This window comes from Phaenicophaeus curvirostris, unplaced genomic scaffold, assembly GCF_032191515.1.
Source record: "Phaenicophaeus curvirostris isolate KB17595 unplaced genomic scaffold, BPBGC_Pcur_1.0 scaffold_272, whole genome shotgun sequence".
Classification (NCBI taxonomy): domain Eukaryota; kingdom Metazoa; phylum Chordata; class Aves; order Cuculiformes; family Cuculidae; genus Phaenicophaeus; species Phaenicophaeus curvirostris.
In genome coordinates, this window is record NW_027206886.1 from 142240 (window position 1) to 168648 (window position 26409).

The 26409-nt window shown below is 66.6% G+C and overlaps 1 protein-coding gene and 1 long non-coding RNA gene across 2 annotated transcripts; both read left to right on the top strand.

Moving 5' to 3' along the window:
* The first annotated feature begins 4281 nt into the window (after positions 1-4281).
* Positions 4282-5260, top strand: LOC138734829 (uncharacterized). Its single transcript, XR_011339644.1, has 3 exons — positions 4282-4398; positions 4462-4607; positions 5187-5260. It is a non-coding gene; the product is annotated as an uncharacterized lncRNA (long non-coding RNA).
* A 6894-nt stretch (positions 5261-12154) lies between these two features.
* On the top strand, positions 12155-25656 carry LOC138734846 (histone-lysine N-methyltransferase KMT5C-like; the record flags this gene model as incomplete). Its single annotated transcript, XM_069882664.1, has 5 exons — positions 12155-12274; positions 15865-16027; positions 17737-17843; positions 22280-22443; positions 25569-25656. Coding segments are annotated over exons 1-5 (638 nt in total), but the record flags the coding sequence as incomplete, so codon positions are not given.
* Between the last annotated feature and the right edge of the window lie 753 nt (positions 25657-26409).

Here is a 26409-nt window from a genome sequence, read left to right on the forward strand (position 1 = left end):
GGGTTGGGGACACGGGGACCGACCAAGGGTCAGGAGCCCTGGGGCCACCTGGGGCCAGCGGCCGGTGGCTCTGGGGACGGGTCGGGGACAGCGGGTGCCACCGTCCCCCCAGGAGGACTATTACGTCACCCCCGAGCGGGTGTGGGTGCCCCTGCGCTGGGTGGCCCCCGAGCTGCTGGCCGAGAGCCGCGGGACCCTGGTGGTGGCCGAGCAGAGCAAGGAGAGCAACGTCTGGTGAGTGGGGGACACCGGGGGACACGGGGGGACACCAGAGGACTTGGGGGACACCAGAGGGTATGGGGGACACCATGAGGGTATGGGGACACCACAAGGACATTGGGGGACAGTAGAGGACATTGGGGACACCAGAGAACATGGAGGAGACCAGAGGACCTGGGGGACACCACGAGGACATTGGGGACACCAGAGAACATTGGGGACACACCAGAGGACATGGGGGACAACATGAGGACGTTGGGGGGACACCAGAGGGTATGGGGGACACCATGAGGGTATGGGGACACCAGAGAACATTGGGGACAGTAGAGAATCATGGGGGACACCAGAGAACGTTGGGGGACACCAGAGAACATTGGGGGACACCAGAGGACATTGGGGGACAGTAGAGGACATTGGGGACACCAGAGGACATCAGGGACAGTAGAGAATCATGGGGGACACCAGAGAACATTGGGGGACACCAGAGGACATGGAGGACACCACGAGGACATTGGGGGACAGTAGAGGATGTTGGGGACACCAGAGGACATGGAGGAGAACAGAGGACATGGGGGACACCATGAGGACATTGGGGGACAGTAGAGGACATTGGAGACACCAGAGGACTTGGGGGACACCAGAGGATATGGGGGACACCACAAGGACATTGGGGGACAGTAGAGGACATTGGGGACACCAGAGGACATGGAGGAGACCAGAGAACATTGGGGACACCAGAGAAGATGGGGGACACCAGGGCACAACATGTGGTGGGGTTCATCGAGGACACGGAGGGACACGGGGGGGACCTCGGGGACCCCAGGAGAGCGACGTCTGGTGACTTAGGGCCCTCGGGTGACCCCCCGCGTGTCCCCGCAGGGCGCTGGGGGTGACGCTGTGGGAGCTCTTCGAGCTGGGCCTCCAGCCGTACCCCAACCTCTCGGACCAGGAGCTCCTGGGGCTTCTCCTGCGGCGCCGCCCGCTGCCCCTCGCCCGCCCGCGCCTCAACCTGCCCCGCGCCGACGCCTGGTGAGGACACCCCCCCCCCGCCCCAGGTGGCCCCAGCCCCGCGGTGGCCCCATCCGTGAGGTGGTGGTTCCCCAGCCCCACGTGTCCCTCACCCCCATCTCCCGTGGTGCGAGCTCCTCCCTTCCTCGGGGTGTCCCCATCCATGGTTTTGAGGTTCTCCCTTCCTTGAGGTTTCCCCATCCTCGGGGTGTCCCCGTCCCCTTGCTGGTGGGTCCCCATCCCCACGTGTCCCTCACCCCCATCTCCCCAGGTTTGAGCTCCTCCCTTCCTTGGGGTGTCCCCATCCTTGATTTCGAGGTTCTCCCTTCCTCGGGGTGTCCCCATCCTTGGTTTTGAGCTCCTCCATTCCTCGGGGTGTCCCCATCCTTGGTTTTGAGGTTCTCCAATCTTCAGGGTGTCCCCATCCTTGGTTTTGAGCTCCTCCATTCCTCGAGGCGTCCCCATCCCCGGGCTATCCCCATCCCCACGCTGGTGGGTCCCCATCCCCACGTGTCCCTCACCCCCATCTCCCCAGGTTTGAGCTCCTCCATTCCTCGGGGTGTCCCCATCCTTGGTTTCGAGGTTCTCCAATCCTCAGGGTGTCCCCATCCTTGGAAATATCCCCATCCCCACGCTGGTGGGTCCCCATCCCCACGTGTCCCCCACCCCCATCTCCTGCAGTTTGAGCTCCTCCCTTCCTCGGGGTGTCCCCATCCTTGGTTTCGAGGTTCTCCAATCCTCAGGGTGTCCCCATCCTTGGTTTCGAGGTTCTCCCTTCCTCAGGGTGTCCCCATCCTTGATTTCGAGGTTCTCCCTTCCTCGGGGTGTCCCCATCCTCGGTTTTGAGCTCCTCCATTCCTCGAGGCGTCCCCATCCCCGGGCTATCCCCGTCCCCACGCTGGTGGGTCCCCATCCCCACGTGTCCCTCACCCCCATCTCCTGCAGTTTGAGCTCCTCCATTCCTCAGGGTGTCCCCATCCTTGGTTTCAAGGTTCTCCATTCCTCGGGGTGTCCCCATCCTTGATTTCGAGCTCCTCCCTTCCTCGAGGCGTCCCCGTCCTTGGTGGGTCCCCATCCCCACGTGTCCCTCACCGCCCGCTCCCGCCTTCGAGCTCCTCCGTCCCCCTGGGCAGGTTCGAGCTGCTCCGCGGCTGCTGCCGCGCGGCGCCGCCGCAGCGCCCGTCGCTGGAGGAGCTGCCGGGGCGGCTCGGGGGGCTGCTGGTGGCCCCGCCGGGGGTCCCGCCGCCCCCTCCCCGCCCCGCCTCGGCCTTTCCCCTGCTGGACGCCTTCCCGGGCGGCGCCGAGGACGACGTGCTGCGCGTCACGCAGAGCAGCCGCGGCCGCTTGGCCTTCGAGTGCGTGTGGGAGCGCGGCGGCCCCCGCGCGCCGGCGCCGCTGCGGCCCCCGGGGCAGGTGCCCGTGCTGGGCGCCCGCAGCCCCTCGGGGGGCAGCGACTACTTCATCCGCCTCGAGGAGGAGCGCGAGGCCCGCGGAGGGCTCGGCGCGGCGGCCGCCGTGGCCCCTGCGAGGCCGGCGGCGACCCCCGAGGGGGCCGCGGGCAGCTCGGCGGGCAGCACGGCCGGCAGCGCCGCCAGCAGCCCCCGGAGACGGCCCCTGGCGTGTCCCCTGTGCCGCGGGGACGAGGACGAGGACGACGCCGACACCGCCGCCTGCTCCTGCGCCCTGGCCCGCGCCGACCTGGTGAGGGGCTGGAGGGACGCGGGGGCCCCGCTGCGGCCGCCCCGCGACTGCGCCGGGGACGACTCCTCCCTGCGCGCCGAGAGGGGCTCCCTGGGGGACGCGCCCGAGGACGGCGACGGCGACACGGCGGCCACCAACGAGGACGTGGCGGCCGCCAACCGGGCCGCGGAGCACGGCAACGAGGCCACGCAGGGCGTCAACGGCGCCGTGGAGGGCGTCAACGACACCGTGGAGGGCGTCAACGACACCGCGGAGGGCGTCGAGGCCATGGAGGGCGTCAACCAGACCATGATGGGCATCAACAAGGCCATGGTGGCCACCAACAAGACCATGGAGGGCGTCAAGGCCATGGAAGGCGTCAACCAGACCATGATGGGCATCAACAAGGCCATGGTGGCCACCAACCAGGTCATAGTGGACATCAACAAGACTATGTTGGCCACCAACAAGACCATGGAGGGCGTCAAGGCCACGGAAGGCGTCAACCAGACCATGGTGGGCATCAACAAGACTAAGGTGGCCACCAACCAGGCCATGGTGGCCACCAACCAGGCCATACTGGACATCAACAAGACCATGATGGGCATCAACAAGACCATGGTGGCCACCAACAAGACCATGGAGGGCGTCAAGGCCACAGAGGGCGTCAACCAGACCATGATGGGCACCAACAAGGCCATGGTGGCCACCAATGAGGCCACAGAGGGCGTCAACGGCAGTTGGGGGGCAGAGGGACGGGGTCCAGCGGTGGGGCAGGAGGAGAGGGCGCCGTGGGGAGAAGAGAGGGCCGTGGTGGCCCCGTTGGAACTGGAGGTGGCTCCGTGGGGACAGGAGAGGCCGTCGATGATAAGGGAGAGGCCACCGCTGGCACAAGAGAGGCCGCTGCTGGGCAGGGAGGTGGCGCCGGGGGTGGCCTCCTTGGAGCTGGAGGTGGCCCCGTGGGGACAGGAGAGGCCGTCGCTGAGCGAGAGGCCGTCGTGGAGCCAAGAGAAGCCGCCGTCGATGAGGAAGGTGGCACCCGGGGTGCAGGGGACGTCCCCTTTGTCCCTGGAGATGGCCCCGTGGGGACAGGAGAGGCCATCGCTGACCCAAGGGACGTCCCCTCTGAGCCTGGAGATGGCCCCGTGGGGACACGAGAGGTCTGCGTCGACTCGAGAGAGGCCATCGCTGAGCAGAGAGGTGGCACCAGGGGCACGAGGGACGTCCCCGCTGGAGCTGGAGGTGGCCCCGTGGGGACAGGAGAGGCCATCGCTGACCCAAGGGCCGTCCCCTTTGTCCCTGGAGATGGCCTCGTGGGGACCGGAGAGGCCACCAACGAGAGAGAGGTCGGCCACGACCAGAGAGGTGGCACCTGGGGCGCGAGGGACGTCCCCTTTGTCCCTGGAGATGGCCTCGTGGGGACCGGAGAGGCCACCACTGACCAGAGAGGTGGCACCCGGGGGACAAGGGACGTCTCCGTTGGAGCTGGAGGTGGCCTCGTGGAGCCAAGAAAGGTCATCGTTGACCCAAGGGGCGTCCCCTTTGGAACTGGAGGTGGCCCCGTGGGGACAGGAGAGGCCAGTGACGACCCAAGAGAGATCGTCGACGAGAGAGAGGCCGCTGGTGACACCAGGAACGTCCCCTTTGGGATCAGAGGTGGCCTCGTGGGGCCAAGAGAGGTCATCGTCGATGCAAGGGACGTCCCCTTTGGGGCTGGAGGTGGCCTCGTGGGGACACGAGAAGCCGCCGCTGACCAGAGAGGTGGCACCTGGGGCACGAGGGACGTCCCCTTTGGAGCTGGAGGTGGCCCTGTGGGGACGAGAGAGGCCACCGTTGGCTCAAGAGAGAGATTCAAGGGGAGAGGAGGCACCTGGGGCACGAGGGACGTCCCCTTTGCCATCAGCGGTGGCCTCGTGGGGACAAGACAGGTCATCGTCGACACAAGAGAGGCCGCCGGTGACACGAGGGACGTCCCCTTTGGAACCGGAGGTGGCCCCGTGGGGACAAGAGAGGCCACCGCTGGCCAGAGGGGTGACACCTGGGGCACAAGGGACGTCCCCTTTGGAACCGGAGGTGGCCCCGTGGGGACACAAGAAGCCACCACTGACCCCAGAGAGGTCGTTGGCAGGAGAGAGGCCACCGGTGACACGAGGGACGTCCCCTTCGGCACCAGAGGTGGCTTCGTGGGGACAAGAGAGGCCACCGACCAGAGAGGTGGCACCTGGGCCACGAGGGACGTCCCCTTTGGAACTGGAGGTGGCTTCGCGGGGACAAGAAAGGCCATCGCTGACCCAAGGGGCGTCCCCTTTGGCACTGGAGATGGACTCGTGGGGACAAGAGAAGCCACCGCTGAGAGAGGTGGCACCTGGGGCGCGAGGGACGTCCCCTTTGTCCCCCCAGGTGGCCCCGTGGGGACAAGGGGCGTCACCTGGGACACCAGAGCCGCCACCGGGGCCTCCAGGAACGTCCCCTTTGGAGCTGGAGGTGGCCTCGTGGGGACAAGAGAGGCCACCGCTGACCCGAGGGACGTCCCCCTTGTCACCAAAGATGCCCCCATGGGGCCAAGAAAGGTCCCCGCCAACGGCGGAGGTGGCACCAGCGGCGTCCAGGACGTCCCCTTTGGAGGAGGAGGTGGCCCCGTGGGGACGAGAGAGGCCACCGGTGCCACGAGGGACGTCCCCGTGGGGACAAGGGACACCGGAGGTGGCCCCGTGGGGTCAGGAGATGCCACCGCTGGCTCGAGGGACGTCCCCGCGGGCAGGAGAGGTGGCAGCGCCGGCAGAGATGCCACCAGGGCCCCAGGGGACACCCCTTGGGGCACACGGGACGTCCCCTTTGGCCCCAGGGGGACACGGGACGTCCCCACGGACACCAGAGACGGCACCTGGGGGACCGCGGCCGTCCCCGCGGCCACCGGAGGTGCCACCTCCAGCACCAGGAACGTCCCCACGGGCCGACGCGGCGTCCCCCGCGGCACCAGGAACGTCCCCACGGCCACCAGGGACGTCCCCGAGGGAGGGGGGACCCCAGCCACCCCCACCGGGGGCTCCCTCCGTGGCCACCAACGTCACCGAGGAGGTGGCCCCGGTGGACGGGGCTCTCGGGGACCCCCTCACGGCCACCCCCGGGGCCACCGGCAGCTGCCAAGAGGCGTCCCCAAAGGGGCTTCCAGGGGGGCACCAAGAGGCGTCTCCAAGCGAAGGCCAAGGGACGTCCCCAAAGGGACCCCCAGAGATGTCCCCAAAGGGGTCCCCGGAGACGTCGTCCTTGGGACCTTCAGAGATGTCCCCGTTGAGGTCCCCGGAGACGTCGTCCTCGGGACCTTCAGAGACGTCCCCAAAGGGGTCCCCGGAGCCGTCCCCGTTGGGGTCTTCCGCGACGTCTCCAGGGAGCTGCTCCTCGGGGCGCTGCCCGGCTGGGGACCCCAACCCGTGTCCCACGAAGCCCCCGGAGAAAGGCCCCAGGGGGTCCCCCAGGAGGCGCCGAGAGGGGTCGCCAAGGAAAGGCCTGGAGATGTCCCCGAGGAAACACCAAGAGGCGTCCCCAAAGGGGTCCCCGAGGAGATTCCGAGAGATGTCCCCAAGGAAAGGCCTGGAGATGTCCCCGAGGGGTTCTCCAAGGAAAGGCCTGGAGACGTCCCCAAGGAAGCACCAAGAGATGTCCCCAAGAGGTTCTCCGAGGAGATTCCAAGAGATGTCCCCGAGGAGATGCCAAGAAGTGTCCCCAAGGAAGCACCAAGAGATGTTTTCAAAGGGTTCTCCAAGGAGATGCCAGGAGATGTCCCCAAGGAAGCACCACGAGACGTCCCCAAGAGGTTCTCCAAGGAAACACCAAGAGACGTCCCCAAGGAGATGCCAAGAGACGTCCTCAAGGGGTTCTCCGAGGAGATTCCAAGAGAAGTCCCCAAGGAAGCACCCAGAGATGTCCCCGAGAGGTTCTCCAAGGCGATCCCAAGAGATGTCCCCAAGGAGACGCCCGGAGACGTCCCCAAAGAGGTGCCAGGAGGTGTCCCCGAGGGCTTCTCCGAGGAAACGCCAAGAGACGAAGCACCCGGAGGCGTCCCCACGGGCTTCTCCGAGGAGATTCCAGGAGACGTCCCCTCCGGAGGAGCCTCCCGGAGGGTCCCCGGGGGTGGCGGTGGCCGCGGTGGCCGGCGGTGGCACCACCGAGGTGGCCGGGGGGGCGGTGGTGGCCGGGGTGGTGGTGGTGGAGGAGCAGCTCCAGGTCACCCTCCGCGAGGACGTCACCCGAAAGCTGCTGGCGCCGCGGGGACGTCGCGAGGAGCCGGGGGGGGACACGGGGGGCAGCGGCGCAGACGACGGAGGCGCCGCCGACGCCACCACGGGGGCCACCAGGGCCACCGCGGGGGCCACCACGGCCACCACCACGGCCACCAGGGCCACCGCGGGGGCCACCAGCAGCCCCAGCGCGGCCACCACGGGGCCCCCCAGCAGCGCCGACATCAGAGGTGGGTGCGGAGGGGGGTGGGGGGGGCAGAAAAGGGGGTTGGGGGGCAGAAAAAGGGGGGGTTGGGGCAGAAAAGGGGGGGTTGGGGCAGAAAAGGGGGGTTGGGGGGCAGAAAAGGGGGGGCTGGGGCAGGAAAAGGGGGGGGTGGAGGCAGAAAAGGGGCTTGGGGGGCAGAAAAAGGGGTTTGGGGCAGAAAAAGGGGGTTGGGGGCAGAAAAAGGGGGTGTGGGGGGCAGAAAAAGGGGGGGTGGGGGCAGAAAAGGGGGGTTGGGGCAGAAAAGGGGGGTTGGGGGCAGAAAAGGGGGGGTTGGGGGCAGAAAAAGGGGGTTGGGGGCAGAAAAGGGGGTGTGGGGGGGAGAAAAAGGGGGGTGGGGCAGAAAAAGGGGGTGTGGGGGCAGGAAGGGGAGGTGTTTGCCCCACCGCCCCCCAGATCCCCCCCTGCTCCCCCAGAGCTGCCTTATTGCCCCCCAACTGCCCCCCAACCTGCCCCATTGCCCCCCAACCGCCCCCCAACCTGCCCCATTGCCCCCTAATTGCCCCCCAACCTCCTCTAACTGCCCCTTCTGCCCCCTAACTGCCCCCCAACTGCCCCATAACCTCACATAATGCCCCCAACCTCCTCTAACTGCCCCTTTTGCCCCCTCTGTCCCCCAACTGCCCCCTAACCTCCCATAATGCCCCCTAACCCACCCCTATCCCCCCAATTGCCCCCCAACCTCCTCTAACTGCCCCTTTTGCCCCCCTCTGCCCCCCAACTGCCCCTAACCTCCTCTAACTGCCCCTTTTGCCCCCCCTCTGCTCCCCAACTGCCCCCAACCTCCTCTAACTGCCCCTTTTGCCCCCCTCTGCTCCCCAACTGCCCCCCAACCTCCTCTAACTGCCCCTTTTGCCCCCCTCTGTCCCCCAACTGCCCCCTAACCTCCCATAATGCCCCCTAACCCACCCCTATCCCCCCAATTGCCCCCCAACCTCCTCTAACTGCCCCTTTTGCCCCCCTCTGCCCCCCAACTGCCCCTAACCTCCTCTAACTGCCCCTTTTGCCCCCCTCTGCTCCCCAACTGCCCCCAACCTCCTCTAACTGCCCCTTTTGCCCCCCTCTGCTCCCCAACTGCCCCCCAACCTCCTCTAACTGCCCCTTTTGCCCCCCTCTGTCCCCCAACTGCCCCCCAACCTCCTCTAACTGCCCCTTTTGCCCCCCTCTGCCCCCCAACTGCCCCCTAACCTCCCATAATGCCCCCTAACCTGCCCCATTCCCCCCGAACTGCCCCCTAACCTCCCCTATTCCCCCCCAACTGCCCCCTAACCTCCCCTATTCCCCCCCAACTGCCCCCTAACCCCCCCCCCCGCCCCCCAACTGCCCCCTAACCCCCCTTGCGCCCCCAGCCAAGGCCTCGCGGCTGTCGCTGGCGCTGCCGCCGCTGGCGCTTCGCCCCCCCCCGCCCCCCCGGGGCCGCTGGGACGGGGCCGAGGAGGAGGACGAGGACGAGGAGGAGGAGGGGGAGGACGAGGAGGGGGGGGGGCGAGGCCGAGGCCGAAGACGAAGAGGACGAGGAGGAGGAGGAGGAGGCGGCGGAGGAGGCGGCGGCGCCGATCGTGGTGACGCGCTGGGACGGGCGGGAGCTGCGGGGGCTGCTGAAGGCGCCGCGGGGCGCGCCGGAAGTGGAACTGGCGCTGGGCCGGAAGCGCAAGGCGGTGTCCTTCTTCGATGACGTCACCGTCTACCTCTTCGACCAGGTGGGGGGCGGGGCCGATGGGCGGGGCGGGCGGGGGCCAGGCGCGATGGACGTGGGGAGGGGGCGTGGCCAGCGCTGACTGGCCCCGCCCCCTCCAGGAGACTCCGACCAATGAGCTGAGCGCGCACAGCGGGGGCGGGGCCGGAGCCGAGGATTTGGCGGGAAACGGTGCGAGGGGGTCACGTGGGGGGGGGGGGCGCGCGCTCTGCCCCATAGAGAGGGGGGGGGATTGGGGGGTTATGGGGGGCGGGGGGGGGGATCCCTGCCCCATGGAAAGGGGGGTCTTGGGTCATTGGGGGGGTCCCTGCCCCATAGAGAGGGATTTGGGGGTGTCCCTGCCCATAGACAGGGATTTGGGGGGGTCCCTGCCCCCTAGAGAGGGATTTGGGGGTCATTGGGGGGGTCCCTGCCCATAGAGAGGAATCTGGGGGGCACTGGGGGGGTCCCTGCCCCATAGAGAGGGATTTGGGGGGCACTGGGGGGGTCCCTGCCCCATAGAGAGGGATGTGGGGGTGTCCCTGCCCCATAGAGAGGGATTTGGGGGTCATTGGGGGTTATCCCTGCCCCATAGAGAGGGATTTGGGGGGGTCCCTGCCCCATAGAGAGGGATTTGGGGGTCATTGGGGGTGTCCCTGCCCCATAGAAGGGGTTTTGGGGGGCACTGGGGGGGTCCCTGCCCCATAGATGGGGGGTCCTGCCCCATAGAAGGGGTTTTGGGGGTCCCGGGGGGGTCCCTGCCCCGTCGCCGTGGGTCCTGACCCCTCTGCCCCACAGGGGGGGGTCTTTGTGTGGGGCGAGGATCCGGACCCCCCCCCCGGCTCCCGCTTCACCGTCTCCCCCGCGCTGGAGCCCCCCCGGGCGCCCCCGAGCCCCAGCGCCCCACGGCCAGTGAGTTGGGGGGCAGATAAGGGGTCTGGGGGGGCAAATGGGCAGATAAGGGGGCCTGGGGGGGCAACTGGGGCAGATAAGGGGGTCTGGGGGGGCAAATGGGGCAGATAAGGGGGTCTGGAGGGGGCAAATGGGGCAGATAAGGGGTCTGGGAGGGTGAATGGGGCAGATAAGGGGGTCTGGGGGGCAAATGGGGCAGATAAGGGGGTCTGGGGGGGCAAATGGGGCAGATAAGGGGTCTGGGGGGCAAATGGGCAGATAAGGGGGTCTGGGGGGCAGATAAGGGGGTCTGGGGGCGAATGGGGCAGATAAGGGGGTCTGGGGGGGCAGATAAGGGGGTCGGGGGGGCGAATGGGGCAGATAAGGGGGTCTGGGGGGTGAATGGGGCAGATAAGGGGTCTGGGGGGGTGAATGGGGCAGATAAAGGGGTCTGGGGGGCAGATGGGGCAGATAAGGGGGTCTGGGGGGTGAATGGGGCAGATAAGGGGGTCTGGGGGGCAAATGGGGCAGATAAGGGGGTCTGGGGGGGCAAATGGGGCAGATAAGGGGGTCTGGGGGCAGATAAGGGGGTCTGGGGGGCGAATGGGGCAGATAAGGGGGTCTGGGGGGCAGATAAGGGGGTCGGGGGGGCGAATGGGGCAGATAAGGGGGTCTGGGGGGGTGAATGGGCAGATAAGGGGGTCTGGGGGGGTGAATGGGGCAGATAAAGGGGTCTGGGGGGGCAGATGGGGCAGATAAGGGGGTCTGGGGGGGCGAATGGGGCAGATAAGGGGTCTGGGGGCAAATGGGGCAGATAAGGGGGTCTGGGGGCGAATGTGGCAGATAAGGGGGTCTGGGGGCAGATGGGGCAGATAATGGGGTCGGGGGGGCGAATGGGGCAGATAAGGGGGTCTGGGGGGGCAGATAAGGGGGTCTGGGGGGCGAATGGGGCAGATAAGGGGGGCAGATTTTACCCCCCCCTTTTTTCCAGCCCCCCTCGAGCCCTGAACCCTTTTCTACAGCGACTTTGGGGGGGGGGAGATTCCCAGTTCCAAACTGGGAGCCGCTCCCTCCCCTCCCAGTGCCGAACTGGGGGGACCTTGGGGGGGAGGGGGGGGGGATTAAAAGGCCTGGCTTTTACTGGAACAACTGGTGTGGACTGGTTTGTACTGGGGAGGGACTGGTCTGGACTGGTTTGGACTGGGAACTGCCCACTGGTTTGGACTGGGAAGACTGGAAGGGACTGGTTGAGGCTGGGTGGACTGGTGTGGACTGGTTTAGACTGGAAAACCCCAACTGGTTTGGACTGGTCTGGACTGGTGTGGACTGGGAAGACTGGGAAGGCCTGGTCGAAGCTGGGTGGACTGGTATGAACTGGTTTAGACTGGAAACCACCAACTGGTTTGGACTGGGAAGACTGGGAGGGGCTGGGTGGACTGGTCTGGACTGGGAAGCCAACTGGTTGGACTGGGAGGGACTGGAGGGACTGGGAAGACTGGGAGGGCCTGGTTGGGCCTGGGTGGACTGGATTGGACTGGAACCCCCCAACTGGTTTGGACTGGAAGACTGGGAGGGGCTGGGTGGACTGGTCTGGACTGGTCTGGACTGGGAGGGACTGGAAACCTCCAACTGGTTTGGACTGGGAAAACTGGGAGGGACTGGTCCAGGCTAGATATACTGGTATGAACTGGTTAGACTGGAAACCCCCAACTGGTTTGGACTGGGAAGACTGGGAGAGGCTGGGTGGCCTGGTCTGGACTGGGAAGCCCAACTGGGTTGGACTGGGAGGGACTGGGAGGGACTGGTTCGTACTGGGAGGGACTGGTTCGTACTGGGAGCCCTCCAGCCAATGGGCGGGGGGCGCCACGTGGAATGAATGGAGCGGTGGGCGGGGCTTGGGGTGATTGACAGCTCGATCCGCCAATGGGCGCGAAGGGCGGGGAGGCGGCGGGAAGAGGCGCGTCACGTGGTTCTGAGGGGCGCGGTGGGCGGGGTCTGGGATGATTGACAGCTCGATGGACCAATAGAAGAGCGGAGGGGGGAGGCCGCAGCCAATGGGAGCGGATCTATAGGAGAGAGGGGGCGGGGATTGAGGTGATTGACAGGTCCCGCGGCCAATGGGCAGGCGGGGCCGGGGTCGCTGGGAGGAGGGGGGGGCGGGGAGGAAGGGCCCGAGGCGGCGGCGATGGGCGGCGGGGCCGGGCGGGTCACGGCCAAGGAGCTCTGCGAGAACGACGATCTCGCCACCAGCCTCGTGCTGGACGCGGTGCTGGGGTTCCGGACACACAAGATGGGCGTGAGGTGGGGGGGGGGGAAATAAAGGGGGGGGGGGGGGCAAATAAAGGGGGTGGGGGGGGCAAAAAGGGGAGATCTGGGAGTCGTGGGGGCAGGTAAAGGGGGTCTGGAGGGGTAAAGGGGGGGATCTGGGGGTCGTGGGGGCGGGTAAAGGGGGTCTGGAGGGGTAAAGGGGGGGATCTGGGGGTCGTGGGGGCAAATAAGTGGGTCTGGGGGCAAATAAAGGGGGTGTGGGGGCAAATAGGTGGGTCTGGGGGGCAAATAAAGGGGGTGTGGGGGCAAATAAAGGGGGTGTGGGGTCAAATAAATGGGCCTGGGGGGCAAAAAGGGGAGATTTGGGGGTCATGGGGGCGGGTAAAGGGGGTCTGGAGGGGTAAAGGGGAGAATCTGGGGGTCGTGGGGGCGGGTAAAGGGGGTCTGGAGGGGTAAAGGGGGGGATCTGGGGGTCGTGGGGGCAAATAAGTGGGTCTGGGGGGCAAATAAAGGGGGTGGGGGGCAAATAGGTGGGTCTGGGGGGCAAATAAAGGGGGTGCGGGGGCAAATGAGTGGGTCTGGGGGGCGAAAAAGGGGGGTGGGGGTCAAATAAGGGGTTGAGGGGGCAAAAAGGGGAGATCTGGGGGTCGTGGGGGCAGGTAAAGGGGGTCTGGAGGGGTAAAGGGGGGGATCTGGGGGTCGTGGGGGCAAATAAGTGGGTCTGGGGGCAAATAAAGGGGGTGCGGGGGCAAATAAGTGGGTGTGGGGGCAAATAAAGGGGGTGCGGGGCCAAATGAGTGGGTCTGGGGGGGCAAAAAGGGGGAGTGGGAGCCAAAAGGGGAGATTTGGGGTCGTGGGGGCGGGTAAAGGGGGTCTGGAGGGGTAAAGGGGGGGGATCTGGGGGTCGTGGGGGCAAATAAGTGGGTGTGGGGGCAAATAAAGGGGGTGGGGGGGCAAATAAGTGGGTCTGGGGAGCAAAAAGGGGAGATTTGGGGGCCATGGGGGCAGGTAAAGGGGTCGGGGGTTAAAGAGGGAGATAAGGGGGGGTAGATAAGGGGGTCTGGGGGGCAAAGGGGGGTCAAGGACCCCTGGGGGGAGGGAGGGGTCCCCATCCCTGAGGTCCCTGTCCCTATTCTTCTATCCCCCTGTCCCTCTGTCCGCCTGTCCTTGTGTCCCTGGGGTCCCTGTCCCTCTGTCCCCATGTCCCTGGGGTCTCTCTGTCCCCGTGTCCCTCTGTCCCTGGGGTCCCTCTGTCCCCGTGTCCCTGGGGTCCCTTTGTCCCCGTGTCCCTCTGTCCCTGGGGTTCCTGTTCCTCTGTCCCCTCTGACCCGTGTCCCTCTGTCCCCGTGTCCCTGGGGTCCCTCTGTCCCCGTGTCCCTCTGTCCCTGGGGTTCCTCTGTCCCTCTGTCCCCGTGTCCCTCTGTCCCTGGGGTCCCTGTCCCTCTGTCCCTCTGTCCCCATGTCCCTCTGTCCTTGGGGTTCCTCTGTCCCCCTGTCCCTCTGTCCCTGGGGTCCCTGTCCCTCTGTCCCCGTGTCCCTGGGGTCCCTCTGTCCCCGTGTCCCTGGGGTCGCTCTGTCCCCGTGTCCCTCTGTCCCTGGGGTCCCTGTCCCTCTGTCCCCGTGTCCCTCTGTCCTTGGGGTCCCTCTGTCCCCCGTCCCTCTGTCCCTGGGGTCCCTCTGTCCCCGTGTCCCTCTGTCCCTGGGGTCCCTGTCCCTCTGTCCCCATGTCCCCGGGGTCCCTGTCCCTCTGTCCCCGTGTCCCTGGGGTCCCTCTGTCCCCGTGTCCCTGGGGTCGCTCTGTCCCCGTGTCCCTCTGTCCCTGGGGTCCCTGTCCCTCTGTCCCCGTGTCCCTCTGTCCTTGGGGTCCCTCTGTCCCCCGTCCCTCTGTCCCTGGGGTCCCTCTGTCCCCGTGTCCCTCTGTCCCTGGGGTCCCTGTCCCTCTGTCCCCATGTCCCCGGGGTCCCTGTCCCTCTGTCCCCGTGTCCCTGGGGTCCCTCTGTCCCCGTGTCCCTGGGGTCGCTCTGTCCCCGTGTCCCTCTGTCCCTGGGGTCCCTGTCCCTCTGTCCCCATGTCCCCGGGGTCCCTGTCCCTCTGTCCCCCTGTCCCTGGGGTCCCTCTGTCCCCGTGTCCCTGGGGTCGCTCTGTCCCCGTGTCCCTCTGTCCCTGGGGTCCCTGTCCCTCTGTCCCCGTGTCCCTGGGGTCCCTCTGTCCCCGTGTCCCTCTGTCCCCGTGTCCCCGTGTCCCTCTGTCCCCCTGTCCCTGGGGTCCCTCTGTCCCCCTGTCCCTCTGTCCCTGGGGTCCCTGTCCCTCTGTCCCCGTGTCCCCGGGGTCCCTCTGTCCCCGGGGTCCCTCTGTCCCTGGGGTCCCTGTCCCTCTGTCCCCATGTCCCTGGGGTCCCTCTGTCCCTCTGTCCCCGTGTCCCTGGGGTCCCTCTGTCCCCGGGGTCCCTCTGTCCCTGGGGTCCCTGTCCCTCTGTCCCCGTGTCCCTGGGGTCCCTCTGTCCCTCTGTCCCCGTGTCCCTGGGGTCCCTCTGTCCCCGTGTCCCTCTGTCCCTGGGGTCCCTCTGTCCCCGTGTCCCTCTGTCCCTGGGGTCCCTGTCCCTCTGTCCCCATGTCCCCGGGGTCCCTGTCCCTCTGTCCCCGTGTCCCTGGGGTCCCTCTGTCCCCGTGTCCCTGGGGTCGCTCTGTCCCCGTGTCCCTCTGTCCCTGGGGTCCCTGTCCCTCTGTCCCCGTGTCCCTCTGTCCTTGGGGTCCCTCTGTCCCCCGTCCCTCTGTCCCTGGGGTCCCTCTGTCCCCGTGTCCCTCTGTCCCTGGGGTCCCTGTCCCTCTGTCCCCATGTCCCCGGGGTCCCTGTCCCTCTGTCCCCGTGTCCCTGGGGTCCCTCTGTCCCCGTGTCCCTGGGGTCGCTCTGTCCCCGTGTCCCTCTGTCCCTGGGGTCCCTGTCCCTCTGTCCCCATGTCCCCGGGGTCCCTGTCCCTCTGTCCCCCTGTCCCTGGGGTCCCTCTGTCCCCGTGTCCCTGGGGTCGCTCTGTCCCCGTGTCCCTCTGTCCCTGGGGTCCCTGTCCCTCTGTCCCCGTGTCCCTGGGGTCCCTCTGTCCCCGTGTCCCTCTGTCCCCGTGTCCCCGTGTCCCTCTGTCCCCCTGTCCCTGGGGTCCCTCTGTCCCCCTGTCCCTCTGTCCCTGGGGTCCCTGTCCCTCTGTCCCCGTGTCCCCGGGGTCCCTCTGTCCCCGGGGTCCCTCTGTCCCTGGGGTCCCTGTCCCTCTGTCCCCATGTCCCTGGGGTCCCTCTGTCCCTCTGTCCCCGTGTCCCTGGGGTCCCTCTGTCCCCGGGGTCCCTCTGTCCCTGGGGTCCCTGTCCCTCTGTCCCCGTGTCCCTGGGGTCCCTGTCCCTCTGTCCCCATGTCCCTGGGGTCTCTCTGTCCCCGTGTCCCTCTGTCCCTGGGGTCCCTCTGTCCCCGTGTCCCTGGGGTCCCTGTCCCTCTGTCCCCATGTCCCTGGGGTCTCTCTGTCCCCGTGTCCCTCTGTCCCTGGGGTCCCTCTGTCCCCGTGTCCCCCTGTCTCTCTGTCCCCGTGTCCCTCTGTCCCCGTGTCCCGCCGACGCCGTGGGTGTCCGTGTGTCCGGCAGCCCGCTGCCCGCGCTGTGCCGCCAGCATCGCCTTCGCGCCGTGGTCGAGTCGTTCCGGCAGCGCCGCGACCCCGAGGCGGCTTGGAGGGCGCTGAGCGCGGCCTGGGCCCCGGCCTTCTTCCAGCGCAGGCGCCCGCTGCAGCGCGCGGCCCTCAAGAGCCACGTACGGACCGGGGGGAGGGGGAGATGGGGGGCTGGGGGGCCGAGAGGGACACGTACGGACCGAGGGGAGGGGGAGGTGGGGGGCTGGGGGGCCGAGAGAGACACGTATGGACCGGGGGGAGGGGGAGATGGGGGGCTGGGGGGCCGAGAGGGACACGTATGGACTGAGGGGAGGGGGAGATGGGGGGCTGGGGGGCCGAGAGAGACACGTACGGACCGAGGGGAGGGGGAGATGGGGGCTGGGGGGCCGAGAGAGACACGTACAGACTGAGGGGAGGGGGAGATGGGGGGCTGGGGGGCCGAGAGAGACACGTACGGACTGGGGGGAGGGGGAGATGGGGGGCTGGGGGGCCGAGAGAGTCATGTATGGACCAGGAGATGTGGAGTTGGGGGGTCTCTAGAGAATCATATGGACCGGGGAGAGGGGGAGATGGGGGGCTGGGGGGCCTAGAGAGTCGCATATGGACCAGGATCTGTGGGTCAGGGGTCTCCGTGGGGCAGGATCTGTTGGTCAGGGGTCTCCGTGGGGCAGGATCTGTGGGTCAGGGGTCTCCGTGGGGCAGGATCCGTGGGTCGGGGGTCTCCGTGGGGCAGGATCCGTGGGTCAGGGGTCTCCGTGGGGCAGGATCCGTGGGTCGGGGGTCTCCGTGGGGCAGGATCTGTGGGTCGGGGGTCTCTGTGGGGCAGGATCTGTGGGTCAGGGGTCTCCGTGGGGCAGGATCCGTGGGTCGGGGGTCTCTATGGGGCAGGATCTGTGGGTCAGGGGTCTCCGTGGGGCAGGGTCTGTGGGTCAGGGGTCTCCGTGGGGCAGGATCCGTGGGTCAGGGGTCTCCGTGGGGCAGGATCTGTGGGTCAGGGGTCTCCGTGGGGCAGGATCCGTGGGTCAGGGGTCTCCGTGGGGCAGGATCTGTGGGTCAGGGGTCTCCGTGGGGCAGGATCTGTGGGTCAGGGGTCTCCGTGGGGCAGGATCCGTGGGTCAGGGGTCTCCGTGGGGCAGGATCTGTGGGTCAGGGGTCTCCGTGGGGCAGGATCTGTGGGTCAGGGGTCTCCGTGGGGCAGGATCCGTGGGTCAGGGGTCTCCGTGGGGCAGGATCTGTGGGTCAGGGGTCTCCGTGGGGCAGGATCCGTGGGTCGGGGGTCTCCGTGGGGCAGGATCCGTGGGTCAGGGGTCTCCGTGGGGCAGGATCCGTGGGTCAGGGGTCTCCGTGGGGCAGGATCCGTGGGTCAGGGGTCTCCGTGGGGCAGGATCTGTGGGTCAGGGGTCTCCGTGGGGCAGGGTCTGTGGGTCGGGGGTCTCTATGGGGCAGGATCTGTGGGTCGGGGGTCTCCGTGGGGCAGGATCCGTGGGTCAGGGGTCTCCGTGGGGCAGGATCTGTGGGTCAGGGGTCTCCGTGGGGCAGGATCTGTGGGTCGGGAGTCTCCGTGGGGCAGGATCTGTGGGTCAGGGGTCTCCGTGGGGCAGGATCTGTGGGTCGGGGGTCTCCGTGGGGCAGGATCCGTGGGTCAGGGGTCTCTGTGGGGCAGGATCTGTGGGTCAGGGGTCTCCGTGGGGCAGGATCCGTGGGTCAGGGGTCTCCGTGGGGCAGGATCCGTGGGTCAGGGGTCTCCGTGGGGCAGGATCCGTGGGTCGGGGGTCTCTATGGGGCAGGATCTGTGGGTCAGGGGTCTCCGTGGGGCAGGATCCGTGGGTCAGGGGTCTCCGTGGGGCAGGTCCTGCGCTACCTGCGGGTGCTGCTCCCCGAGAGCGGCGTCTCCATCCAGCGCTGCAGCCGCTACAACGAGAGGCACGGCGCCCGCGTCGTCTCCACCCGCGCCTGGTACGGGGGGGACCCCGAAAATAGGGGGGGGACACCCAAAAATGGGGGGGGTTGTGGTGTCAGGGGGGTCCTGGGGCAGTTTGGGGGGGTCCCAGGGAGGTGTTGGGGGGCTCCCAGGGCAGTTTGGGGGGGTATGGAGGGTCCTGGGGCAGTTTGGAGGGGTCCTGGGGCAGTTTTGGGGGGTCAGGGGGGTCCCAGAGCAGTTTTGGGGGGTCCCAGGGAGGTGTTGGGGGGCTCCCAGGGCAGTTTCAGGGGATCCTGGGGCAGTTTTGGGGGGTCAGGGAAGTCCCAGGGCAGTTTTGAGGGGTCCCAGGGCAGTTTTGAGGGGTCCCGGGGCAGTTTCAGGGGGTCCCAGGGCAGTTTTGGGGGGTATGGGGGGTCCTGGGGCAGTTTGGGGGGGTCCCAGGGAGGTGTTGGGGGGCTCCCAGGGCAGTTTCAGGGGGTCCTGGGGCAGTTTTGGGGGGTCAGGGAAGTCCCAGGGCAGTTTGGAGGGGTCCTGGGGCAGTTTGGGGGGGTCCCAGGGAGGTGTTGGGGGGCTCCCAGGGCAGTTTCAGGGGATCCTGGGGCAGTTTTGGGGGGTCAGGGAAGTCCCAGGGCAGTTTTGAGGGGTCCTGGGGCAGTTTCGGGGGGTCCCAAGGCAGTTTTGGGGGGTATGGGGGGTCCCAGAGCAGTTTTGGGGGGTCCCAGGGAGGTGTTGGGGGGCTCCCAGGGCAGTTTCGGGGGGTCCCAGGGCAGTTTTGGGGTGTCCAGGAAGTCCCAGGGCAGTTTGGAGGGGTCCTGGGGCAGTTTTGGGGGGTCCCAGGGAGGTGTTGGGGGGCTCCCAGGGCAGTTTCAGGGGATCCTGGGGCAGTTTTGGGGGGTCAGGGAAGTCCCAGGGCAGTTTTGAGGGGTCCCAGGACAGTTCTGAGGGGTCCCGGGGCAGTTTCAGGGGGTCCCAGGGCAGTTTTGGGGGGTATGGGGGGTCCTGGGGCAGTTTGGGGGGGTCCCAGGGAGGTGTTGGGGGGCTCCCAGGGCAGTTTCAGGGGGTCCTGGGGCAGTTTTGGGGGTGTCAGGGGGGTCCCAGGGCAGTTTTGAGGGGTCCCAGGACAGTTTTGAGGGGTCCCGGGGCAGTTTTGGGGGGTCAGGGGGGTCCTGGGGCAGTTTGGAGGGGTCCTGGGGCAGTTTTGGGGGGTCAGGGATGTCCCAGGACATTTTTGAGGGGTCCCAGGGCAGTTTCAGGGGGTCCCAGGGTAGTTTTGGGGGGTATGGGGGGTCCTGGGGCAGTTTGGGGGGGTCCCAGGGAGGTGTTGGGGGGCTCCCAGGGCAGTTTCGGGGGTCCCAGGGCAGTTTTGGGGTGTCCAGGAAGTCCCAGGGCAGTTTGGAGGGGTCCTGGGTCAGTTTTGGGGGGTCCCAGGGAGGTGTTGGGGGGCTCCCAGGGCAGTTTCGGGGGGTCCTGGGACAGTTTTGGGAGGTCAGGGGGGTCCCAGAGCAGTTTTGGGGGGTCCCAGGGAGGTGTTGGGGGGCTCCCAGGGCAGTTTCAGGGGATCCTGGGGCAGTTTTGGGGGGTCAGGGAAGTCCCAGGGCAGTTTTGAGGGGTCCCAGGGCAGTTTTGAGGGGTCCCGGGGCAGTTTCAGGGGGTCCCAGGGCAGTTTTGGGGGGTATGGGGGGTCCTGGGGCAGTTTGGGGGGGTCCCAGGGAGGTGTTGGGGGGCTCCCAGGGCAGTTTCAGGGGGTCCTGGGGCAGTTTTGGGGGGTCAGGGAAGTCCCAGGGCAGTTTGGAGGGGTCCTGGGGCAGTTTGGGGGGGTCCCAGGGAGGTGTTGGGGGGCTCCCAGGGCAGTTTCAGGGGATCCTGGGGCAGTTTTGGGGGGTCAGGGATGTCCCAGGGCAGTTTTGAGGGGTCCTGGGGCAGTTTCGGGGGGTCCCAAGGCAGTTTTGGGGGGTATGGGGGGTCCCAGAGCAGTTTTGGGGGGTCCCAGGGAGGTGTTGGGGGGCTCCCAGGGCAGTTTCGGGGCGTCCCAGGGCAGTTTTGGGGTGTCCAGGAAGTCCCAGGGCAGTTTGGAGGGGTCCTGAGGCAGTTTTGGGGGGTCCCAGGGAGGTGTTGGGGGGCTCCCAGGGCAGTTTCAGGGGATCCTGGGGCAGTTTTGGGGGGTCAGGGAAGTCCCAGGGCAGTTTTGAGGGGTCCCGGGGCAGTTTTGGGGGGTCAGGGGGGTCCTGGGGCAGTTTGGAGGGGTCCTGGGGCAGTTTTGGGGGGTCAGGGATGTCCCAGGACATTTTTGAGGGGTCCCAGGGCAGTTTCAGGGGGTCCCAGGGTAGTTTTGGGGGGTATGGGGGGTCCTGGGGCAGTTTGGGGGGGTCCCAGGGAGGTGTTGGGGGGCTCCCAGGGCAGTTTCGGGGGTCCCAGGGCAGTTTTGGGGTGTCCAGGAAGTCCCAGGGCAGTTTGGAGGGGTCCTGGGTCAGTTTTGGGGGGTCCCAGGGAGGTGTTGGGGGGCTCCCAGGGCAGTTTCGGGGGGTCCTGGGACAGTTTTGGGGGGTCAGGGAAGTCCCAGGGCAGTTTTGAGGGGTCCCGGGGCAGTTTCAGGGGGTCCCAGGGCAGTTTTGGGGGGTATGGGGGGTCCTGGGGCAGTTTGGGGGGGTCCCAGGGAGGTGTTGGGGGGCTCCCAGGGCAGTTTCAGGGGATCCTGGGGCAGTTTTGGGGGGTCAGGGAAGTCCCAGGGCAGTTTTGAGGGGTCCCAGGGCAGTTTGGAGGGGTCCCGGGGCAGTTTCAGGGGGTCCCAGGGCAGTTTTGGGGGGTATGGGGGGTCCTGGGGCAGTTTGGGGGGGTCCCAGGGAGGTGTTGGGGGGCTCCCAGGGCAGTTTCAGGGGGTCCTGGGGCAGTTTTGGGGGGTCAGGGAAGTCCCAGGGCAGTTTGGAGGGGTCCTGGGGCAGTTTGGGGGGGTCCCAGGGAGGTGTTGGGGGGCTCCCAGGGCAGTTTCGGGGGGTCCCAGGGCAGTTTTGGGGTGTCCAGGAAGTCCCAGGGCAGTTCGGAGGGGTCCTGGGGCAGTTTTGGGGGTGTCAGGGAGGCGTTGGGGGGCTCCCAGGGCAGTTTCAGGGGATCCTGGGGCAGTTTTGGGGGGTCAGGGAAGTCCCAGGGCAGTTTTGAGGGGTCCCAGGGCAGTTTTGATGGGTCCCAGGGCAGTTTCAGGGGGTCCCAGGGCAGTTTTGGGGGGTATGGGGGGGTCCTGGGGCAGTTTGGGGGGGTCCCAGGGAGGTGTTGGGGGGCTCCCAGGGCAGTTTCAGGGGGTCCTGGGGCAGTTTTGGGGGTGTCAGGGGGTCCCAGGGCAGTTTTGAGGGGTCCCAGGACAGTTTTGAGGGGTCCCGGGGCAGTTTTGGGGGGTCAGGGGGGTCCTGGGGCAGTTTGGAGGGGTCCTGGGGCAGTTTTGGGGGGTCAGGGATGTCCCAGGACATTTTTGAGGGGTCCCAGGGCAGTTTCAGGGGGTCCCAGGGTAGTTTTGGGGGGTATGGGGGGTCCTGGGGCAGTTTGGGGGGGTCCCAGGGAGGTGTTGGGGGGCTCCCAGGGCAGTTTCGGGGGTCCCAGGGCAGTTTTGGGGTGTCCAGGAAGTCCCAGGGCAGTTTGGAGGGGTCCTGGGTCAGTTTTGGGGGGTCCCAGGGAGGTGTTGGGGGGCTCCCAGGGCAGTTTCGGGGGGTCCTGGGACAGTTTTGGGGGGTCAGGGAAGTCCCAGGGCAGTTTTGAGGGGTCCCGGGGCAGTTTCAGGGGGTCCCAGGGCAGTTTTGGGGGGTATGGGGGGTCCTGGGGCAGTTTGGGGGGGTCCCAGGGAGGTGTTGGGGGGCTCCCAGGGCAGTTTCAGGGGGTCCCGGGGCAGTTTTGGGGGGTCAGGGAAGTCCCAGGGCAGTTTGGAGGGGTCCCAGGGCAGTTTTGAGGGGTCCCGGGGCAGTTTCAGGGGGTCCCAGGGCAGTTTTGGGGGGTATGGGGGGTCCCAGAGCAGTTTTGGGGGGTCCCAGGGAGGTGTTGGGGGGCTCCCAGGGCAGTTTCAGGGGGTCCTGGGACAGTTTGGGGGGGTCAGGGGGGTCCCAGGGAGGTGTTGGGGGGCTCCCAGGGCAGCTTTGGGGGGTCCTGGGGCAGTTTTGGGGGTATGGGGGGTCCTGGGGCAGTTTGGGGGGGCCCCAGGGCAGTTTGGGGGTGTCAGGGGGGTCCCAGGGCAGTTTGGGGGGGCCCCAGGGCAGTTTGGGGGTGTCGGGGGGGTCCCGGGGCAGTTTCAGGGGTGTCCGAGGTCCCCAAATCCCCCAGGGGACCCCAAACTCCCCCCCCCAGGGATCCCAAACCCGAGGGGGGTTCCGGGGCCTCAGGGCAATTTGGGGTTGTCGGGGGGGTTCTGAGGGCGGTTTGGGGGTGCGGGGGGTGTTTTTGGGGGTGCGGGGGGTATTTTGGGGTGACGGCGTTTTCGGGGTCCCCCCCCCAGGCGGGCGCACGAGACGCTGGAGCTGCTGGGGGGCTGCGTGGCCGAGCTGGGGGCCCCCGACCAGGCGCTGCTGCGCGACGGCGACAACGACTTCAGCGTCGTCTACTCCCTGCGGCGGCGGCGCCCCCAGCTCTGGCTCGGCCCCGCCGCCTTCATCAACCACGGTGCACCCCGAAACCCTCCGGGGCACCCCAAAAACCTCACGGGGACCCCAAAAACCTGCCCCAAAACCCCAAAAACCTGCCCTGGGAGTCTAAAAACCTGCTCCGGGGGCCCCAAACCCACCCTGGGACCCCAAAAACCCACCCTGGGACCCCAAAAACCCACCTTCATCAACCACGGTGCACCCCGAAACCCTCCGGGGGACCCCAAAAACCTCACGGGGACCCCAAAAACCTGCCCCAGAACCCCAAAAACCTGCCCCGGGGGTCTAAAAACCTGCCCCGGGGGTCTAAAAACTTGCCCCGGGGGCCTAAAAACCCACCTGGGACCTGAAAAACCTGCCCTGGGACCCCAAAAACCCACCTTCATCAACCACGGTGCACCCCGAAACCCTCCGGGGGACCCCGAAACCTCACAGGGACCCCAAAAACCTGCCCAGGGGCCCCAAAAACCTGCCCCGGGGGTCTAAAAACCTGCCCCGGGGGCTCCAAAACCTGCTCCGGGGGCCTAAAAACCCACCTGGGACCTGAAAAACCTGCCCTGGGACCCCAAAAACCCACCTTCATCAACCGCGGTGCACCCCGAAACCCTCCAGGGGACCCCAAAACCTCACGGGGACCCCAAAAACCTGCCCCGGGACCCCAAAAACCTGCCCCGGGGGCGCCAAAAACCTGCCCCGGGGGCCTAAAAACCTGCCCCGGGGGCCTAAAAACCCGCCTGGGACCTGAAAAACCTGCCCTGGGACCCCAAAAACCCACCTTCATCAACCACGGTGCACCCCGAAACCCTCCTGGGGACCCCAAAACTCACACGGGACCCCAAAAACTTGCCCCAGAACCCCAAAAACCTGCCCCGGGGGTCTAAAAACCTGCCCCGGGGGCCTAAAAACCCACCTGGGACCTGAAAAAACTGCCCTGGGACCCCAAAAACCCACCTTCATCAACCACGGTGCACCCCGAAACCCTCCAGGGGACCCCAAAACCTCACGGGGACCCCAAAAACTTGCCCCAGAACCCCAAAAACCTGCCCCAGGGGTCTAAAAACCTGCCCCGGGGGCCTAAAAACCTGCCCCGGGGGCCTAAAAACCCACCTGGGATCTGAAAAACCTGCCCTGGGACCCCAAAAACCCACCTTGGGACCCCAAAAACCCACCTTCATCAACCACGGTGCACCCCGAAACCCTCCTGGGGACCCCGAAACTCACAGGGACCCCAAAAACCTGCCCCGGGGCCCCAAAAACCTGCCCCGGGAGTCTAAAAACCTGCCCTGGGGGTCTAAAAACCTGCCCCGGGGGCCTAAAAACCCACCTGGGACCTGAAAAACCTGCCCTGGACCCCAAAAACCCACCTTCATCAACCGCGGTGCACCCCGAAACCCTCTGGGGGACCCCAAAACTCACAGGGACCCCAAAAACCTGCCCCAGAACCCCAAAACCTGCCCCGGGGGCTCCAAAACCTGCCCTGGGGGCCTAAAAACCCACCTGGGACCTGAAAAACCTGCCCTGGGACCCCAAAAACCCACCTTCATCAACCACGGTGCACCCCGAAACCCTCCGGGGGACCCCGAAACTCACAGGGACCCCAAAATCCTGCCCCGGGGCCCCAAAAACCTGCCCCGGGGGTCTAAAAACCTGCCCCAGGGGCCCCAAACCCACCCTGGGACCCCAAAAACCCGCCCTGGGACCCCAAAAACCCACCTTCATCAACCACGGTGCACCCCGAAACCTTCCTGGGGACCCCAAAACTCACAGGGACCCAAAAACCTGCCCCGGGACCCCAAAAACCTGCCCCGGGGGCCTAAAAAACCTGCCCGGGGGTGCCAAAAACCTGCCCTGGGACCCCAAAAACCTGCCCCAGGGACCCCAAAAACCCACCTTCATCAACCACGGTGCACCCCGAAACCCTCCGGGGGACCCCAAAACTCACAGGGACCCCAAAAACCTGCCCCAGGGCCCCAAAAACCTGCCCCGGGGGCCTAAAAATCTGCCCCGGGGGCCTAAAAACCCGCCTGGGACCTGAAAAACCTGCCCTGGGACCCCAAAAACCCACCTGGGACCTGAAAAACCTGCCCTGGGACCCCAAAAACCCACCTTCATCAACCACGGTGCACCCCGAAACCCTCCGGGGGACCCCGAAACTCACAGGGACCCCAAAAACATCCCCCGGGACCCCAAAAACCTGCCCCGGGACCCCAAAAACCTGCCCCGGGGGCTCCAAAACCTGCTCCGGGGGCCCCAAACCCACCCTGGGACCCCAAAAACCCACCCTGGGACCCCAAAAACCCACCTTCATCAACCACGGTGCACCCCGAAACCCTCCGGGGGACCCCGAAACCTCACAGGGACCCCAAAAACCTGCCCCGGGGGCTCCAAAACCCGCCTGGGACCTGAAAAACCAACTCTGGGACCCCAAAACCTGCCCCAGGCGGCCCAAAAACCTCCCAGGGACCCCAAAAACCCACCCTGGGACCCCAAAAACCTGCCCCAGGGGCCCCAACCCCGCCCTGGGACCCCAAAAACCTGCCCTGGGGGCTCCAAAACCCGCCCGGGACCTGAAAAACCCACCCTGGGACCCCAAAACCTGCCCCAGGACCCCAAAAACCTGCCCCAGGAGCCCTAAAATCTCACAGGGACCCCAAAAACCTGCCCCAGGAGCCCTAAAATCTCAAAGGGACCCCAAAAACCCACGTTCATCAACCACGGTCCACCCCAAAACCCTCCTGGGGACCCCAAAACTCACAGGGACCCCAAAATCCTGCCCCGGGCACCCCAAAAACCTGCCAACCCACCCTGGGGACCCCAAAACCTGCCCTGGGATCCCCGAAACCTCCCTGGGACCACCCAGGGGACCCCAAAACCCACCCCCAGCACCACAAAGCCCCACTCGGGACCTCAAAGCCCACCCCGGCACCCCAAAACCTACCAGGGACCCCAAAACCCACCCAGGAACCCCCCCGAATCCTTGGGGACCCACCAGGACCCCCAAAACCCATCTGAGACCCCAAACCTCCGCCTGGGACCCACAGAAGCCCTTGGGGATCCCCTAGGACTCCCCAGATTTTTTGGGGGGCCACCCCAAAATTGCTGGGGGTCCCGGTTTCGGCTGCTGACGACCTCTTTCTCCCCAAGACTGTCACCCCAACTGTAAGGTGAGGGGGGGTCCTCAGAGTTTTCGGGGTTCAGGGGGGACTGGGGCTGTTTTTGGGGCGCTGATGAGGTTTGTGGGGCTGTTTTGGTGGTTTTGGGGGGCTGATGGGGTTTTGGGAGCTGTTTTAGGGGTGTGGGTGTGTTTTTTGGGGTGCTGACAGGGATTTGGGGGATTTGGTGTGGTTTTTGGGGTGCTGATGGGGTTTTCGGGGGTGTGTATGTTGGTTTTGGGGTGCTGACGGGGATTTTGGGGATTTGGTGTGGTTTTTGGGTGCTGATGGGGTTTTTCGGGTTGTTTGGGGGGGGTTTTAGGGGTGCTGATGGGTTCTAGGGGTGCCGATGAGGTTTTCGGGGTGCTGATGGGGTTTTTGGGGGCGCGGATGTGGTTTTTGGGGTTGTTTTGGGGTTTTTTGGGGGGGGTTTTAGGGGTGCTGATGGATTTTAGGGGTGCCGATGAGGTTTTCGGGGTGCTGATGGGGTTTTCGGGGGCGTGGATGTGGTTTTTGGGGTTGTTTTGGGGGTGGTTTTGGGGTGCTGATGGGTTCTAGGGGTGCCGACAAGGTTTTCGGGGTGCTGATGGGGTTTTCGGGGGCGTGGATGTGGGTTTTGGGGTTTTTTGGGGGGGTTTAGGGGTGCTGATGGGTTCTAGGGCGCCGACGAGGTTTTCGGGGTGCTGATGGGGTTTTCGGGGGCGTGGATGTGGTTTTTGGGGTTGTTTTGGGGGTTTTTGGGGGGGGTTTTGGGGTGCTGGGGGGTTCTAGGGGCGCCGACGAGGTTTTCGGGGTGCTGATGGGGTTTTCGGGGGCGTGGATGTGGTTTTTTG